The following is a 19,058-nucleotide window of genomic DNA, read 5'->3' as shown; positions in this document are numbered from 1 at the left end:
ACTTACGCCCCTTCAGTAAGGGTTTTAAAGGCATACAAGCATTTAACCCAGGTGTATGGTTAGCTTGCAATTCAGCTATCTATCTTAACTCTGCTAATTCAGTACTATGTACAGTGTCACCCCCCATACTCAGTTGTTGAGTGTATGACACCATAAACTGAAATCTATGCTCTTTATTCATTTCAGTATGTTGATATAGAGCATTACTTCTCAAACATAATCTGATGTCACTCATATGTTGCAGTATACATTGTTTTAACATTGTTAGTCTTCCTAACATGCAATGCTTGGCATGATATGCACTCACCTAAGTACACCACATTTTTAGTTCTGCAGTCTGCATGTAGTCTAGCTGTATCCTCCCTACCTGACACAGGGTATACAAAGATGTTATTTTCTTTAATATATTGACATGCCTTGCATTTCTTACATTTAAAAGTTCCCAACTTCTTCCTATCTGTTGTGGACTTGTTGGGAAGTATGTTCTTACATAAAATCTGCTTCAGATTTTGTCTGTTAGTATAAGCAAATCTGAGGTGGGGACCTACTAGTGCTTTCAGCTTGTCATTAGTATGTAAAATCTTCCAGTTCTTTTTTTTTTTTATCACCTGGGATATGGCGTCTATATCACTATTATAATGTAAATTTATTCTCACAAACGGGTTATTTCTTAGCTTCTGTTCATTAACAATAGTCCCATTGTCAGAATTGCCCATATTACATTCAAACCATGGCTTGCCTGTATTCCCTCTCCAATTTTTTGTCCTAGCTGTTGTTCTTTTAACTCTTTGTGTTGGATAGCCACAACTAGCAAACATATGCTGCATGTTGTCTAACTCACTTTCATATATGCTGTCTTCAGTGCATAGTCTAGAAATCCTTAGCCCCTGCCCACTCATTACATTACCAAAAATGTGCCTTGGGTGTATACTGTCATACAGTAACATGTTATTTCTCCAACAACTTTTCCTATACTCTCTGGTTTGTAGTTTGCCAGTCAAGTCTTTGTAAATATTCACATCTAAAAAAATCTATTGATTCAGCAGAGTAGCTCACAGTAAAATGTAAGAAATCTGTTGTTTTCCAAGTATCTAACAAACAACAATAATTCTTCAGTTGTACCACTCCATAAAAATAAATATGTCATCCACAAAACAATGGTATATTTTCAAACTTGCCTTCCATGGACAAGTACTAGATAGAACATGGGTAGCCTCCCACTGTGCCAACTCCAAGGTGGCATAGGTGTTGGCACAGGGCATACCCATGGCTACACCATCTCTCTGAGAAGTAGTACTCTATATCAACATATTGAAATAAATAAAGAACATAGATTTCAGTTTATGGTGTTATGCATTCAACAAGTGAGTACAAGGGGGTCACATTGTACATAGTACTGAATTAGCAGAGTTAAGATGGATAGCTGAATTGCAAGCTAACCATACACCTGGGTTAAATGCTTGTATGCCTTTTAAAACCCATATTGAAGGGGTGTAGGCTCTGCTATTGATGCTAATTGGTTATTTGTTTAAGTATGGTTGATTTTAACTTTTTTAGATCTGAGTAAGAGCTAATGCTCGAATGCGCTTATCTGTGTGTTAAATAAAGTTTTAACCGGTCGTGGTGGCCCCAGTGGGTTTTCTTTTTATCCTGTATGGTATATTTACCACTGTGGACTTTTTCCTCCTTGGCTGCTTTGTATTTTTATTGCTGTTGCTGTTGTTGCAACTCCAAGATCACCTTATCTCAGAGGAAAGGGAATATTCAAGGAATGGCCACCTCTGACTTAGTATATGTAAGTCTGTTTTTTCAGCCATTCAGTCTACACGTCTTGGGACTCACTGTAGTGGGCCCTGGTTACCCTCTCAGCCACAATGCACATTGTGACCTTTCCTACGGTCATCATTGGCTTCAGGAGGATCTTCATGTCATAGTCATAAAAAATCTAAAGTGGGTACTTTTTGCTACTCTAGAGATTACCCGGGTGGTACAGATGACCTGACTTCTGATCAGTAAAAAAGATGATGACACGTGTATCTCTTCCCTTTCTACTTTACACAATGTTGACGTGCAGCATAGGAGAGGGTAGTTCTAGACAGAGAATGTTCGGAAGCTCTAGAAGTCAAGCCTGGTAGTCATCATTCCCATTTAGGAGGTTTGATATAAGAGCAGTGATCCTTACAATGGGCATCCAATGTTACCAACAAAGCATTTTGCATAAGAAGAGGGGAAGTAGTGTCAATGGCTCAACAGGTGGCATACTTGTCATTGGTCCTGGAAGATCAGAAGGCTGTTGGTTTGATTCCCCCAGCAAGCACTTAGATTTATTTTACAGTACTGATACTTCAGTATAAGAGGAGTACTACACTCCTGTGTGCACCATTGATGTGTTAAGCCACGGTCCCATCTGCTTGAGTTAGTGGTAGCACAACTGGATGTCAAAGACCTCATGGCATTTATTGACACAACGAAGTAGGGGTTGCTCTATTTACATTCTTCCTTATTTAAACTTCTTTACTTTTACACATTCATAGCATGTATCATTTCTTTTTATTTTTTCTTAACATATAAAAAGTAATGTCTTTCAGCTTTTCCTGGTTAGGGGTCGCCACAGCGGAACTTCGGTCTGCTAATGATTGGCAGTGGATTTTTACGGTGCCAAGTTGCCAGCCCGACGCCCAGCCTTCAAAGAAGGCACACCCATTCACGCACGCACCTACCTGCATGTCTTTATACGTCACTTGACCATGGGGAAGACATGCAGACTCCACACAGAAGGCGCTCCAGCCGAGAATCGAACAGGCAAACCTCTTGCTGTGAGGCAACAACACTAACCGCTGCACCACCGTAATCTACACAAAAAGTTGTTTCCTTTATCATTTCAAAAAAGAATACAAAAAACGATTTCAGCATTAATTGATGTTTAACATTTGCTTATCTGTCTCTTTTCCCTTAACCATTGTTTTATTTCTTCTAGCATATCTTAATCATCACTATACAATAATCTTGCAAATCTCCCTACCATAATCTCCAGATTGCTATGGACAGTATTCTATCTCATTTTCAATTTAACATTTTTTCTCATGGTTTTTAAATAATGTATCTTTTATTACATTTTTAAATCCTTCCATTCATATTCCTTTTTAAAACTTCTCCAAAACTGTTCATTTTTTTACATTTTAAAACTTCTCCAAAAACTTTTCATTTTTTACACACTAAAAAAAGTTTTGTTGTTTTTTTTTTCTCTTCATTACATTTTCTTTCAGTATTTTATATTTCATGTTGCTTGTTATTAGGACCGTATCTCAAGAAATGTCTCCACAGGAAATCCCCCACATCTGTATAATGTTCATTTAATGTAATTTCATTTCTGTATTCTTTTCCTTCCATCTTTTCTTGTGTAATACTGTGAAGGGTATTCTTAGTTGTGCTTAGGTGCTCTGGGAGTTTGAGTTGGCCGCACATGAGCACAACTTTAGTTTGATTCATAGAAAGCAGCTATGTCTAAACTCAGTATTTTGAAGATAGCTTGGAAAAATATTTGCAAATCAGGCAGTAAAGATATGCAAATGAGAACTGCATTGACATTTTGTGAATATCTTATGTAAATGAGGTATCTTTCCAGAATCTTTGCAATTCATAGTCACTTTTCTGTGAGCATCGGCGCCACATGCATAAGCCTTACAAAAAGCAAAGTCACGCCTTTTCTTTCTACTGTGCAGTTGTCTAGCCTAGCTTTCCCCACTTGTCATGAATGCTGTGGACAGTAATCACAGCATAACATAGTCAAGTCAGTTATTCGCTAATCTTCCACACTGCATGACTGTGGTTATTGCAGTGGTCAGAAGGTAGTGGTGTGCACACCATGCTGATGATTCCTGTGTAATCATTGTCGGCAGTAGTGTGGAAGGCCACCATGAGTCCTGCTATGGGCAGTTACATTCTGCCTAGCGTTTGCGCTTAAGTAAAATAAGCAAACCTATACAAAGGTCTTTTATCAGTAACTGTACAGGGTCTGGGAAATAAAAATACCTTTTATTGTGAAAAATAAGAACATGCTGTTCTTTCTAACCCTCTACTGTGATTTTTAAAGAACAGTGCTATGATTTGTATTTCTCAAAGGTTAGGAGGGGTGCTTCATTCCCTGCTTTAGCTCTGTTTAACTCTATTTGCCTGCTTATAGGCATGTGTCTTCAGAGAATCCGTAAGTGTGGGGCTCTCCTTTGGACTGAAGTTGCCCCTCATATGTCTTCGTCTCTTGTGCTGAATCATGTTGTACCCTGCAGTACATAGAGATACCTGCCAGCCTAGTGTAATACTTGCAGTAAATGTGGTCAATGAAACATGCTGCCTTACATAAGTGCAGAGATGGTAATAGAAATACACCAATCAGCGGTAATTCTGACAACTTGTTAGCCATACTGGCTATGTGTATGTTGGCTGTGAATGTGTGTTAGGGAGGAGGTTAGTGTATGTAATTCCTTAGTTCAAGTCACCTTGTATTTACCATTAACCTTTCCCTTCTCCATTGATATTGACAGTAGTCCACATTAACCCATGACATATGTAGGCAGCACTGAAAAATGGCACTTCACACATTCCTAGTCATGATTTCAGTTACTTCCACCTGTTTGGTTACATTCACAGCTGTATCGCTCTATGTCCCCTATTGTTCATTAGTGTATTGTATATTCAGCTCACTAATTTTTCCCTCCCTAGAAGCCCCCTTGCCTCTCTCAGTACTTGTACTAATCTAGGCCTTTCAAATGCTTGATTTCTTATTTCCCTATTTTATTTCTGCAGTAAACTTAATATACTTCTCTATTGCAGCCATTCTGCTTCTTTTAATTGGTATCTATCCATTAGGTATTCCCAAGTCATGAGGTCATTTCCATTCCTTACCTGCTCCCAATATTTGACTTTAGTTTATGAAAACAGCAGTATGTTTCAGGTGTTAATGGTAAATATGAGGCTACTGCTCAATAGGTCATACGGATTTTCATCCAATAATGTCTTTTTCAAGTAATTTCTGATCATCTATGCTCTTACATTTTTTCTGTTCATTTGTGCTTTACACAGACTGCTTGAGATGTGCAGCTCAACGCAGCTTAAAATGCCAGACTGAGTCTAGTTGGCATACATTTGGGCTTTTTTTTTTTATACAAAGTTCGTACACATATTAAGCTTGGTCACACTTTGCTTTATGGATCACATCATATAGCACATGTCGATCCCATCCTGTAAGCATAAATGCATTTACCACAATGTATATTTGGCCTTTCTCACATTTAACTACATTGCTTTTCCCCAGGTTACACCATTTGAGATATGCATATCTGCTGTAGGTGTTACTGTGCAGGGCTGGGCTTTTCCATAATCATTACTGTTCGTTCATGCTTACCTGATTTACATATAGGCGCAGTACTAACTCTTCAATGGTTGTCCTTGTGTATATGTAAACCACAAGACTGTGAATACCACTCTTCTTTTCCCTAATTTTTGTTTCCATACTTTTTCATATCTTACACAAACGTTTACAGCTCTGTATTTCACCTTTTTGATTACTGAAAAAAAAACTGCATATGTGCTAACTGCGCTATTTGATTTGTTAGATTCAAACTGCCTATTCCTTTTTTGTTGTATATCACCCCTCTTTTCACTGGATTCAACCTTGAAACCCAAATCTTCTTCTTCTTCTTCTTTTGGCTGCTCCAGTCAGGGGTCGCCACAGCAGATCAACTGTTTCCATTTCTTCCTGTCCTCTGCATCTTGCTCTGTCACACCAACCACCTGCATGTCCTCTCTCACCACATCCATGAACCTTATCTTAGGCCTTCCTCTTTTCCTGTTACCTGGCAGCTTCATCCTAAGCATCTTTTTCCCAATATACTCTGCATCCCTCATCAGCACATGTCCAAACCAACGTAATCTTGCCTCTCTGGCTTTTTCTCCAAACCTTCCAACCTGGGCTGACCCTCTAATACACTTATTCCTAATCCTGTCCATCCTCGTCACACCCAGTGCAAATCTTAACATCTTCAACTCTGCCACGTCAAGCTCTGACTCCTGCCTTTTTGTCAGTGCCACTGTCTCCAACCCATATAACATAGCTGGTCTCACTACACTCTTGTAGACCTTCCCTTTCACTCTTACTGGTACTCGTCTGTCACAAATCACTCCTGACACTCTTCTCCACCCACTCCATCCTGCCTGTACTCTCTTCTTCACCTCTCTTCCACACTCACCATTACTCTGAACTGTTGATCCCAAGTACTTAAACTCATCTACCTTCCCCACCTCTACTCCCTGCATCCTCACTATTTCTCTATCCTCCCTCTCATTCACACACATATATTCTGACTTAGCCCTGCTGACCTTCATTCCTCTTCTCTCTAGAGCATATCTCCACCTCTCCAGGGTCTCCTCCACCTGTTCCCTACTCTCACTACAGATCACAATGTCATCTGCAAACATCATAGTCCACGGGGACTCCTGTCTGATCTCGTCTGTCAACCTGTCCATCACCATTACAAATAAGAAAGGGCTCAGAGCTGAACCTTGATGCAATCCCACCTTAAATGCATCCGTCACTCCCACCGCAGACCTCACCTCTGTCACACTACCCTTGTACGTATCCTGTACCACTCTTACATACTTCTCTGACACTCCCGACTTCCTCATACAATACCACAACTCCTCTCTAGGCACCCTGTCATATGCTTTCTCTAAATCCACAAAGACACAATGCAACTCCTTCTGACCTTCTCTGTACTTCTCCATCAACACTCTCAAAGCAAACATCGCATCTGTAGTGCTCTTTCCTGGCATGAAACCATACTGCTGATCACTAATCATCACCTCCCTTCTTAACCTAGCTTCCACTACTCTTTCCCATAACTTCATGCTATGACTGATCAGTTTAGTTACTACAGCTCTGCACATCACCCTTATTCTTAAAAATCGGTACCAAAACACTTTTTCTCCATTCCTAAGGCATCCTCTCATTTCCCAAGATTTCATTAAACAATCTAGTTAAAAACTCCACTGCCATTTCACCTAAACACCTCCATGCTTCCACAGGTACGTTATCTGGACCAACAGCCTTTCCGTTCCTCACCCTCTTCATAGCTATTCTTACTTCCTCCTTGCTAATCCACTGCAATTCATGATTCACTATCCGCACATCATCCAACCTTCTCTCCCTCTCATTCTCTTCATTCATCAGCCCCCCAAAGTACTCTTTCCATCTGCCCAACACACTCTCCTCGCTTGTGAGTACGTTTCCCTCATTATCCTTTATCACCCTTATCTGCTGCACATCTTTACTAGCTCGGTCCCTCTGTCTAGCCAATTGGTACAGGTCCTTTTCTCCCTCCTTAGTGTCCAACCTTTTATACAACTCGCCATACGCCCTATCCTTAGCCTTTGCCACCTCTCTTTGCCATGCACCTCATCTTCTTATACTCTTGTCTACTTTCTTCATCTCTCTGACAATCCCACTTCTTCTTCGCCAACCTCTTTCTCTGTATACTCTCCTGTACTTCTTCATTCCACCACCAGGTCTCCTTGTCCTCCTTCCTTTTTCCAGATGTCACACCAAGCACCTTTCTAGCCATCTGTCTTACTAGCTCAGCTGTAGTTACCCAGCTATTCGGTAACTCTTCACTGCCACCCAATGCCTGTCTTAACTCTTCCCTGAGCATCACCTCACAATTACCATTTTTCAAATAAAATAAAAAATATATATATATTTCTAACATATTTTTCACCATTTTAGCTAGAAACAAGTAAAGCTGTCTAAATGTGTTAGTTTTCCTAGTGTGGTTGAATTTGTCATGTACACATTTTTGTTAAATGAGCGATTAAAACTTCACTGTTTTGATAGCAATTTTTAAATTTCTTTCAGCATTATTTTCCACTGCGCTATTACATTTTCATACTCTCCAAATTTCGCTTATAATAAATACACTTATTGCCTTCCTATGTAATATATTCCACTTATTTTCTTAGTTTCACCAAACTCTGCTTTTTGCTATATTTAACTGTAACCCAGCTTTCCTTAATAATTCCTCCACTTGTTCCACCACTTCATTTGTCCATATCTTATTTTTGCTACAGTCACTAAATTATCTGCATATGACAGGCAAATCAGTGTTATAACTTTTCCCCCATCTCAAATTTTGCTTATTTCATATCCCACATGCTTTATTTGCATTATTGCATTCATTACCAGTAGTACAGGCAGACATGTACTTACTGAGCATCCTTGTTTAACTCCTTTCCTAATTTTTATCTTTCGTCCCATCCATCTGTTTACCATAGCATTCACTTATGACATTTCATTGAATATGTTTATAGCATTCAGAACATTCTCTCTATCTTGATTCTTCCACATCATTTCATGACTTGCCTTGTTAAAATCCACTGCCACATCACATATCACTAGCCTCTCTCTCATCCATCCCTGCCTGTTCATTCTTCAACTGACATTGTGGGTGACAGGATTTTGATTCCCTATAGACAGCTTCTGAGGATGTGCTTCAGGTTCTGCAGGAAGCAAGGAAACCCTGTACTAGGAATTCCTACTTGTCCAAATGGAAGAGGTTTTCTGTATGGTGTCTTTCTCGTAACCTGAACCCACTTACTGTGGATGTTCCTTTGGTTCTTTCTTATTTGTGTGAATTGCTCAATGCTGGGTTGGCATATTCTTCTGTTAAAGCCCACATGTCAGCTATTTCTGCTTGTCTGCCTTTAACTCCTCCTTTGGCCTCTAGTTTCAAGGCCAAGCAGTTTCTTAATATTAGAAACTAAATATTTCTTAATATTCTTAATATTAGTCCTTTACATTAGACCCCCCAGGCAGCATGTTCCTCCTTCCTGGGATCTTAATTTTGTTTTGGAGAAATTGACTCAGGCTGCTTTTGAGCCTGCAGCTTCAGCTTCCTTACAGTATTGGTCTTGGAAGTGTTAGCCATTCTGTCAGACGGGTGTCTGAGCTTCAAGCCCTTATGGCTGTTGCTCCTTTTTTAGTTTTTCATAAGGACAGAGTGTCTCTTCATACCAATCCTTTTTTGTATGCCTAAGCTGGTGAATGAGTTGTCATTTAACCAGTCTGTTAATTTGCCCACTTTTTTCCCTTCTCCGCAGTCAGCTAGTGAGAAGGTGTTGCACGCTCTGGATGTGCATAGACAACTCAGATTTTATTTGTACAAAACTAAAGATTTTAGAAAATCTGATCAGCTTTTTGTTTCTGTAGGCTTGGCGGTTTCCAAGTGGACTGTTTCTTTTTGGATTTCTAATGCAATTTCTTTTTGTTGTCCTTATCATGGTAAGAGCCTTCCTTCTGTGGTTAAGGCTCAGTCTTTTAGGGCTGTGACTTCTTGTGCTTTTTTCAAGGGTTTGGATCCTAATTCTGTCCTTGAGGCAGTTCCCTGGTCTTTGGTGGATACCTTTAACCAAGCATTACCAGCTGCATGTCATATCCAGGGCTAGAGCTGATTTTGCTAGGACCATTCTTCATGAGTTCCTATAAGACTCTGTTGGCCCTTCCTCCTCCCTGTTTTCTTCCTGAGCTTTTGCACTCTCCCTCATGTTAAGAATACTGCAGCATTGAAATGAAAGGACATAGTATATTGTGTAAGCTCTTACCGTAATAGTAGATATCCTTCTCTTCACTGTTGCAGTATTCACTCACTCCCACCCCCTTGGTCTTTTGTCCCTCTGGATGTGTATGTTACCCTCTGGTATCCTAGGGCTGGCATTCCTCCTGGTAATCTTAGTTCTGTGGATGATACATCTGGACGTCCCCTTTATTCCCTATGCCTTGCACAGGGAGCATGTGTGTGACGTACAGCGTATCGTTAACCTATAGGCTTTGGTATACTGGCCGGACATTGGGCTGCCCTTGGCAGGGATCCCTCATGTTAAGAATTCTGCAGCAGTGAAGAGAAGGATGTCTGTTACACTAAGATTTTACACAACTGTACTTATTGGGAGGGGGAGGTCATAGTACCTTGACAACCCATTGAATCCTGAGTGATGAAATCCTGAGTAACATGGAAAAAGGAAACTTTAACATGACAGTCTTCATAGATTTAAACAAAAGCATTCAACCTAACTGAACACTGAAAGCTACTACACATACTAATAGAAACATTAATGAAGACTATCTACCATTGTCTAAAGACTTCCTTTTCAGCAGATCCTTTAAAGTAAAATTAGGAACCTCCTTGAAGTCATCCCTCAAGGATCTATCTTTATAGCTCTTTTTTTCTCCATGTTCATTAATAAACTTCTTATGACCTACCACACATTTCATTCTAGTCATATTATACATGGATGATGTGGTCATCTTCACATCCAGCTAGTCAAACAATTCCCTCATAGAAACAACCACCTTATTTAAATACTTTGGAATCTGGCTCAACTCAATTTCTAGAACCACATTGAACAAAAACATGCAAGAAAATGAATTCTACTTTTTAGGCCAGAAGACTGTCCACTTGTATGACAGTCCCAGCAAGGGCATCTATAAGCAGAGAAAGTGTCCTTGCCCAGCTAGAGTATAGATTGCCTTTCTTTGCCACAGCATGAAAGAAAAATTCATCCACCCTACAAATCATCTTCAAAAAATTATGTTGTTTCATCACAAACCTCCATCAAAAACTCCACCACAACTTTCTCTAATTTACTTATCAAACAAAGGTCTGACCTCCTGCCAGCCTTAGGTGCATGTGGATTGGCTGCTACATTATTTGTAGAATGCAGTGATGCATTGCTCCTTACTGAAAAGTTGGCACTTGTAATGCTGAGTGCTGAACAGACCGCAAAAAAAAAAAAAAAATATTGGAAATACAGAAGAAGAGCGAATCTCCAACATCACTCTTCTCCTTTAAACTTCTCTTTGGTGGGGGTTAAGTCCCCCCTGCACCCCTCCCAATGTGAGGGCAAGCCCCACAACATACCCCAAACTTATATATACCAACTCCGCGGTCACCGTACCTCAAAGAAAAGGAAATCTTCTGAGAAATGGCCATTTTGGACTTGATATATACAAGTCCAGTTTTTCGGCCATTCATTCCCTGTATTTTGGACTCACTGTAGTGCATTCCAACATTTAAAATAGTTACTATGATGCACACAGTGCTACGTACCAGCAGAGGTCAGGGTTGGCTATGCTTGAACATTGTTGTCTGTAGCACTGCAGGCCTTGTGTTAATTCTTTTCTTTTCCGCTGATGATGTTCTGACTTTTCTTTTGGTGCACTTATGTTCCATTTTGCTGGCTGAAGTTGTTTTTGTTTTACAACCTCCCATGTACAGGTTGGATTATAAGTTTGATGGCTAGATGAGGAAGTCTTGATAGCAGTAGCAAGCATTAGCCATCTAAAACATGAGGCAGCTCATTTAACAGCTAATCAAAAATGTAAGTTATCATTAGTCAGTATTTGCATAACAGCAAACTTATACAAGTTCAAACAATTGATGTGTGTTGCAGTTGCTGACATTTCTTGTTTGTTTTATTGTAGCATGTTTGCAGCAGCATGCAGAGTTATGATGAGTTTTATGTTAGATCTGCAGTGACATGAAAAGCTCTAGGAATACCTTGATATTTAAGGTATTTAAATTGTATTAGGGTTCAATAGTTTCTACTGATAAGTTTCCTTCATCAAGTTGGGTACATTTTATATTTCAAAATAAAAAACATGTTCCGTTATTATTATTGTGGTGGTGGTTATAATTATTTTATTTTTTATTGTGGTCAATGTTTTTCCTATGAGAAAGTTCTGTATGTAGAACCTTTGGTCATAACAATTCAGCTGCAACTGCTGCTATTAAATGTTTATTTGCAAATGTTTTTAAGTAAGTAGCACAGTACTGAGCTGCTTTTAATAACAAAGTACTAAAACTATTTTTGTTTATAGGCCCACCTGATCCTTCTATCTATGTTGAGCCAATCACAGAAGAGCGTGCAGCAAGAACTCTGTATCGTATTGAGCTCCTTAGGAAAATTCGGGAACAGGTTCTTCGACATCCCCAGCTGATTGAACGCCTTAAACTTTGTCGCCCAAGCCTTTATTTGCCAGTGTGGTGGGAGTGTGGCAAACACGACCGCGATCTTCTGATAGGTGCTGCCCGGCATGGGCTGAGTCGTACAGATTACTACATCATGAATGATGCAAGCTTGTCATTCTTGGATGCTTACCGAAATTATAGTCAGAAAGAGAGCACCAGGAGACAAGACACACTGTCCCCATGTTGCCTGTATCAGGCTGGACTTGGTCACTGTGACTCACCAGGACCTTATCACATGCAGGTTCAAAGTGAAAGGACACCTAGGACTAGCATGCCACTCAGGAACAGTGTTCCACTAAGCAAGTTATCAGAGGTAAATGTGCCAGAAACTGTAAAAGATGAGTCCAGTATTAATGAGTGCAATTTACAAGATGCAGATTGTGAAACTTTAAGTACAGAAAGTAAGGGAGTGTTGTCTAGCAGCCCAGAAGATGATGAGGAAGAAGAAGAAAAGCTGGATACAGAATGCCTTTGTATAATCCATGATAAAACAATATCAAGTGGTGCTGGATCTGATGTCAATAATGCTAGTATTGATGAAGACAGTTTATCAGCAATTGATAATCAAAGCTGTACAAACATCAATGTAGATAATGCTGAAAGCTCAGTGACTGAATTTGAGCCTGTAAATAAAATGCAGTTCAGTTGTTCGCCCTCTGATACTCCAGAAGTACCCCATGACCTAGATAGTAGGCAGACAGCATGTGGACGGTCCGACCAAGTTAGTGAAAAAAGTGACCCACCTATTTCAGTTAAAATAGATATTGGTGACAGCAGTGAAGGTTCACATGAGGGAATCTTTGACAGTTTATCCCATGGTGAACCCCCATGTCTTAATATGGATATAACTTTAGCACAGCTAGAAGATGAAGATAGTTCAAACATGAAATCTACTACTGTGGGAGATGTACAAATTGCATACAATACTGCTGCTGCTTTACTTGATGAAATGAATGATCCTCTTCAGGATGAAGCACTTGAAACATCTGATTTATTTGAAGATGACCATGGATTAAGAAGTGAGGAGACACCAATTGACTGCAGTTTTAAAAAAGAAACCATAATGGAAGTGCCTGATGAAATGACATGCTCAAGCTTTACAAGGCCAGGATGTAAAAATGTGCTTAGTGAAAGTAGCATAGCAGAGGGTAAAGATTGCACATTGACTGATCTGGAAGGTGAAATGGACTACAGTCACAGTTTTAAAACTGATGATGCAAGTGATCTGTTCCGTGAACACATTTCTGATTCTTTGGGCATGGAGCTGCTTAGTGATTTAGAAAAAGAAACTGAAGGGCTTCATGCTGGTAGCTCAGAAGAGAAATTTTCTTTTGAGTCATGTTTATTGGATAAAGACAACATCAAACAAGAAATGGCTGAAGTTGATTTACTAAAGGATAAGAATGAAGTTAAAGATGGCAGCTACCTGTGTGAAGGTATAGTACAGTACTTTGAAATATATAATCTAATTCTCAAGAGTTGTAATATCTTTTCTCTTCTAGTCCTGTTGTTCCCCATGGATTGTGTATGGTTACAAAATATAGTTTATTTATATGAATCTGTGTACTGGGATAGAGCACTGATCAATTCTGACCAGTTTCGTTCTCAAAGAACTGACCAGACATACACAATAGGCAAGAGTACAATAACACGTGAGTGACAGTTACAGTACGGTGATAAAGTAATTCTTTGGATACATAGTATATCCAATGTATTAATTTACAGTGTGTACAAAAGTTTGAAAGCATTATTACATTTCAGAGAAAACAGTTTTACAGCAAACATTTAATTATAAGTTGTGTACTCACATAGCTAAGCATCTGTGTTGTCCATTTTCATTCTTCCTCACTTATGGGTTTGGATCTGACTCAGCTGCATACTGTAGACTTCAGATCCAGCTTTCAAGCTACTCCTGGAATAAGAAAGCAGTCAGATGAGATTGCCCATTCCCAAACTCTCATGACCTCTCTGCAAAGGGATTAAGATTGGTTCCTCCTTGTTTGTTGATGTACTAAACTACACTACAGACATGTCTGTCTGAAATACAGTAGTCCCCAAGGGAAGAGAATCTTGAAATGCCTGCAAAGCTAGAAGGATTGCTCTCATTTGTAGGCCATTGATATGCAGCTTGGTCTCTTGAGGGGACCTGCCTTGGACGGTTCTTCCGAAGAAATGCCCCCACCCGCATCCCAGTTGAGAAGCGTCCATGGTCACTGTGGCTGCTGGGTTTGGTAGGACAAAAGTCTGCTTAGGAAAAGATCATCCAGTTGTATCCACCAAATGTGTCGCTTGCAGACTGGGGAGAGTTTTACTTGAAAAGATGGGTTGATGTAGAATGGACCACTGTACAGCTAGAGTCCATTGGAGAACTCTCATAAAGAAACGTATCAGAGGAAGAAGTACTATGGCAGCCGCCATAGACCCCAGAGCTTGAAGTACTAATCTTGCTGGGGGAGCTGAATGAGAGAGAATAGCAAGTCTGATTCTTGATAGAAGTAATGCGGTGGATAGGCAAGGATGCTATTTGTGTAGAAGTGTTTAAAGCTGTTACAGTGAACTCCAGGATCTGAACTGGAACAAGTGTCGATTTGGCAAAATTTATTGTAATGCCCAAGGAGTCGGATATATGGTGCAAATAGTGCCTGGCATGTTGGAGTTGATTCTTGGATGAGGTGGTTAGAAGCTAATCGTCTAGGTATGGAAACACCTGGAATCCCTTCGGTCTCAAGTGAGCTGCGACTTCTGCTACGCATTTAGTAAACTTCCTGGGGGCCATGGTGACTGTAATAGGCAGAGCTCTGAATTGGTAATGACTGGCTCTTAGCCGAAAGCGGTGCTGTCTTCTGGGTCATCTATCGATTTTGATATAATAGTACGCGTCTTAAAGATCTACAGAGCACATCCAGTCATCCTTGTGCAGAAAAGCCTGAACCATGACCATTCAGAAGTTTGCTTTCTTTGCACACTGGTTCAGTCTGTTTAGATCCAAAATGTGTCTGAGATCCCCCCGTTTTCTTGGGCACTAAAAAGAAGTGTGAGTAAGTTCCGAATACTATCTGGTCTGGTCGGACCTACTGGATGATCTCGTCTGTCTAACAGCTTTTGAATTTCTTGTGCTGCAGCCTTACTCTGACTGGGTGGAACATCAGGAAGTTTCTTTCTTTTGACAGTGAGGAAGAGGGGAAAATGATATGAAATTGCCTCTTATAAGTGGCACCCACAAATCTTTTGTCATGGTTGTCCAGGCATCCAGGTGCAAAGAGAATCAGCCTCTAACTGCCTCCAGAGTAGGACCAGTTAGGCAGCAGTACAGGAATGCTGGTAGGGCTGGTTAAAAAAAGAATCTCTGAAGCCATGATTTTGCAGGCCTGCTCTGTCTCTAGAGCAACGTAAACCATTAAAATTTCCCCCTCTGCCTCTGGAGGAATTCTCCCCACACAAATCGTGAAAAGATTCCTGAGATTTGTGGAACCACATCATCTTACTGCCTCTCTGGTTCCTAGAAAAGGTCCATTGAGACATAGAAAACTTGATCCTTATAGCAGCCAGTTGTGCAAATGTTTTTTGAAAATCCTCATCAGACATGGACTCAGAGAGAGTATTTGAAAGTTCCTTAGTCAGATCTTTCTAAAGAGTCTAGTAAAATGTGCCTGGTATTTCAGTGACCTCATTGCAAAGTAATTGAGGCAAACACTCACTTTCAAAATCTGTCCAACACTCTAGGTTCTCAATTAGATGGATGGACAGCAGAGCTGTGTTCTGCTAGATGTTCTTCGTGTTTCACTGTTAGTCATTACATTTGGGCTATCCTGCTGGCAGGATGACCTCAGTCGGCCTGAATTCCAAAGTCTTTGGTCCTGCGTTGGTTGCTGTCACCTCTTCCCTGATGTCAGGTCGTCAGGGGTATAAAAGATGCAGCCGATGCCATTTTATTCAGTCTTTCTTGCCGCACGGTGCCCAAAGCAGAAGCAGTTCGCAAGTGCCAGTCGGCCGACTCCTGAGATTTTCGTGTTCGAGTTTCAGATCCGAAGTCTTCAATAAAAGCTAAGTACCCCGTTGGGGAAACTTTTTCCTTGCTCTAGACCGATGTCAGAAAAAGTTAATAATTGTATTTCTTGTGGGAAGCAAATACCTCATAAGGACTTTCATTCTTACTGTATTCCTTGCCTAGGCCCTGACCACGACATTGCTAGTTGTCGGTTTTGTGCTAGATTTAACCAACGCACTATTAAGCATCGGAACTATTTTGCATTAAGCTATTTTGGGCGAAGATTTAATTATACAATGTCGTCGGATAGCCATCCGACTACTAGAGTTCACAAAAAACGCAAAGAAAACGAAAAAGACAGGCAACCGAGGTCCAAAACCGATGACGAAGCTTCTCCTGAGCAAGTCGCCAGTTCACTAGTTCTCAGTGAGGTGCTTTCGCAGCCCTTGATGCCTGCTACTTTAGAGTCGCAGGCCGCTACCGACTCCCATGTGAAGTTGGCCAGGCAGCAGGAAACTCAAGGTATTGTAGCCTCGGAGATTATTCCCTCAGATGGGTCCGGAGCCGCTGAGCAGGCATCGGCTTCTGAGGGTGTATTCAGACCTAAACAATTATATATTAAACTGACTTCAAAGACTAAAACACCTTTAAAGGCAAAGAAACAAGTTCAGTCACAAGGACAGGCATCCATGCCCAAAAAACAGATGCTCAAAATGGCCGAAGACTTAATTACCTTGATCAGGGGTACCCATACCCATACTGATAAGAGGCCTAGGCAAGAGACAAACTATGAATCTTCAGATCAGGTTTCCATTTCTTCTGATTCCTCTTCTGATCAGGAATATTCTCTTCCCCCCCTATGAAGATTCTGATGCTGAAGAATCAATTCCTTCAACTTCTCCTCCTGAGGACTACTCTTTTGGGGAAATCTTGCATACCATGAGGGAGCACTTCCACTGGGAGACCCAAGATTTTTCAGAATCTAAGAAAAGGCTCAAAGACTTCCTTTTATTACCTCAACACAGGCCTCTAGCTATTCCACCGGTATTGGACATTGTAGATTATGTGTTCTCAGAGTCTAGTCTGACCCCTTACTCTTTACTTCCAGCTCCTGTTAAGCCGGACAGATACTACAGGGTCACTGACTGTCATAAATTCCTTTTCAAAAACCCTACTGCAGACCCAGAAACTATTTCTCAGGGTCCAAAAGGGGTCAAGGCTTCTACTGCAAAAAATCCTACCCCCTCTGACAGGGATTTTAGGGCTCTGGATAGATGGGGAAAAAAGATTTACACATCTGCTACTTTGGCTGTAAGGGCCTTAAATTTCCAGTTTCATATGCTCAAATATCAGCAATATATCATGACACTGCTTAAACAGAAAATGATGGCAAATTCTGAATGTGCAGAAAACAAAGAAATGCAGGATATATTGCATGCAGCTGAACAAGTTGGAAAGCATACTTTGCAATGTGGGTTTGATTCTCTGGAGGCCTCCTGCAGGGCCGCTGTTACGGGTTCTGTCATTAAGAGGCATGCTTGGTTAAAGGTACAAAATCTGCCTGACAATGTTAAAGCAAAATTATTAGATGCTCCTTTACAACATGATACCTTGTTTGGTGTTAGGGCAGAAGAGGTGTTAAAGAAAATGGAGGAGAACGCTAAATCTATGCAAACTGTCAAGGATTTTTTACAGGTACAGCCACCTAGATTTAGCAGACACTGGCCTACAAAGAATTGGTCTTTCCAGTCTCAGACAGACCTCAAAGGGGCAGATCCAGATGCCCTAGAGGCAGATCACAGCCGCAAGGATCCTACAGGTCTAAGCAGTGGAGTGCTTCTACCTCCAAAGGTGGAGAGGACAAATCACAATCATACAGGAAACAGTCCTAATGACTTCCCCCTGCCTGCGCCAAGCACTTATCTTCTGGCAGCACCCTTAGGGGGAAAACTAGCACTTTTTTTCTCAAAATTGGCACATTATAACCCAGGAGAAATGGGTTCTAGACATAGTGTCACAAGGCTACAAGTTTCATTTCCATACCCTGCCAAGGGCAAACGGTTGGCCAGACCTGCCAAAAAATCAATGGGCAGAGGCTCAAAAACAAGTCGCAGCTCTCATGGACATGAGGGCTATTCAACAAGTACCACAGCAAGAGCAGGGACAAGGATTTTACTCAAGACTGTTCTTGGTACCCAGAAAGGGCAAAGCATGGAGACCAGTACTGGACCTATCTATTCTAAACACTTTCCTGGATATACCAAAATTCAAGATGTTGACCTTACAGCAGCTTCTGCCCATGCTGGGCAGCAAAACTTGCCTTGTGACTTTAGACCTAAAAGAGGCATACCTGCATGCCCCAGTCAGACAATCATGCAGAAGATACCTCAGATTCAAGGCTGTCTCAAAGCATTACCAATTCTCTGCACTGCCCTTTGGCTTATCTACTGTGCCCAGGGTCTTCACAAAGTGCCTGGCACCAGTAATTGCTTACTGCAGACAAAAAGGAATACAAATATGTTCATCGTGTTTCACTGTTGCAGTCATTACACTTGGGTTATCCTGCTGGCAGGCTACCTGCAGTCGGCCTGAACTCCAAAGTCCTGGTCCGGCATCGGTTGCTGTCGCCCCTTCCCTGACGTTAGTGCGCCAGGGGTATAAAAGATGCACCCAACGCCATTTTCTTCAGTCTTTCTTGCCGTGCGGTGCCCGAAGCAAAAGCAGTTCGCAAGTGCCGGTCGGCCGACTCCTGAGAGTTTCGAAATTGAATTTCAGATCCAAAGTCTTCAATGAAGCTAAGTACCCCATTGGGGAAACTTTTTTCTTGCTCCAGACCGATGTCAGAAAAAGTTAACAATTGTATTTCTTGTGTGAAGCAAATACCTCATAAGGATTTTCATTCTTACTGTATTCCTTGCCTAGGCCCTGATCACTACGTTGCTAGTTGTCGGTTTTGTGCTAGATTTAACCAACGCACGATAAAGCGTCGGTACGAT

General features: G+C 40.9%; 1 protein-coding gene across 3 annotated transcripts in view; it reads left to right on the top strand.

The window, feature by feature from the left end:
• The window catches only part of CHD6 (chromodomain helicase DNA binding protein 6), a 2,211,516-nt gene that overhangs the window by 1,693,977 nt on the left and 498,481 nt on the right, over positions 1-19,058 (top strand). For all 3 annotated transcript variants that reach the window (XM_044090190.1, XM_044090189.1, XM_044090188.1), the window contains one exon: positions 11,924-13,510. In XM_044090190.1, coding sequence (XP_043946125.1) covers positions 11,924-13,510 — 1,587 coding nt within the window. The remainder of the gene's footprint in view (positions 1-11,923; positions 13,511-19,058) is intronic.

This window comes from Protopterus annectens, chromosome 12.part0 (assembly GCF_019279795.1).
Source record: "Protopterus annectens isolate FY-2018-M chromosome 12.part0, PAN1.0, whole genome shotgun sequence".
NCBI classification, from domain to species: Eukaryota; Metazoa; Chordata; order Ceratodontiformes; family Protopteridae; genus Protopterus; species Protopterus annectens.
The sequence above is the reverse complement of the archived record's forward strand: the minus strand, read 5'-3'. Positions and strand labels throughout refer to the sequence as shown.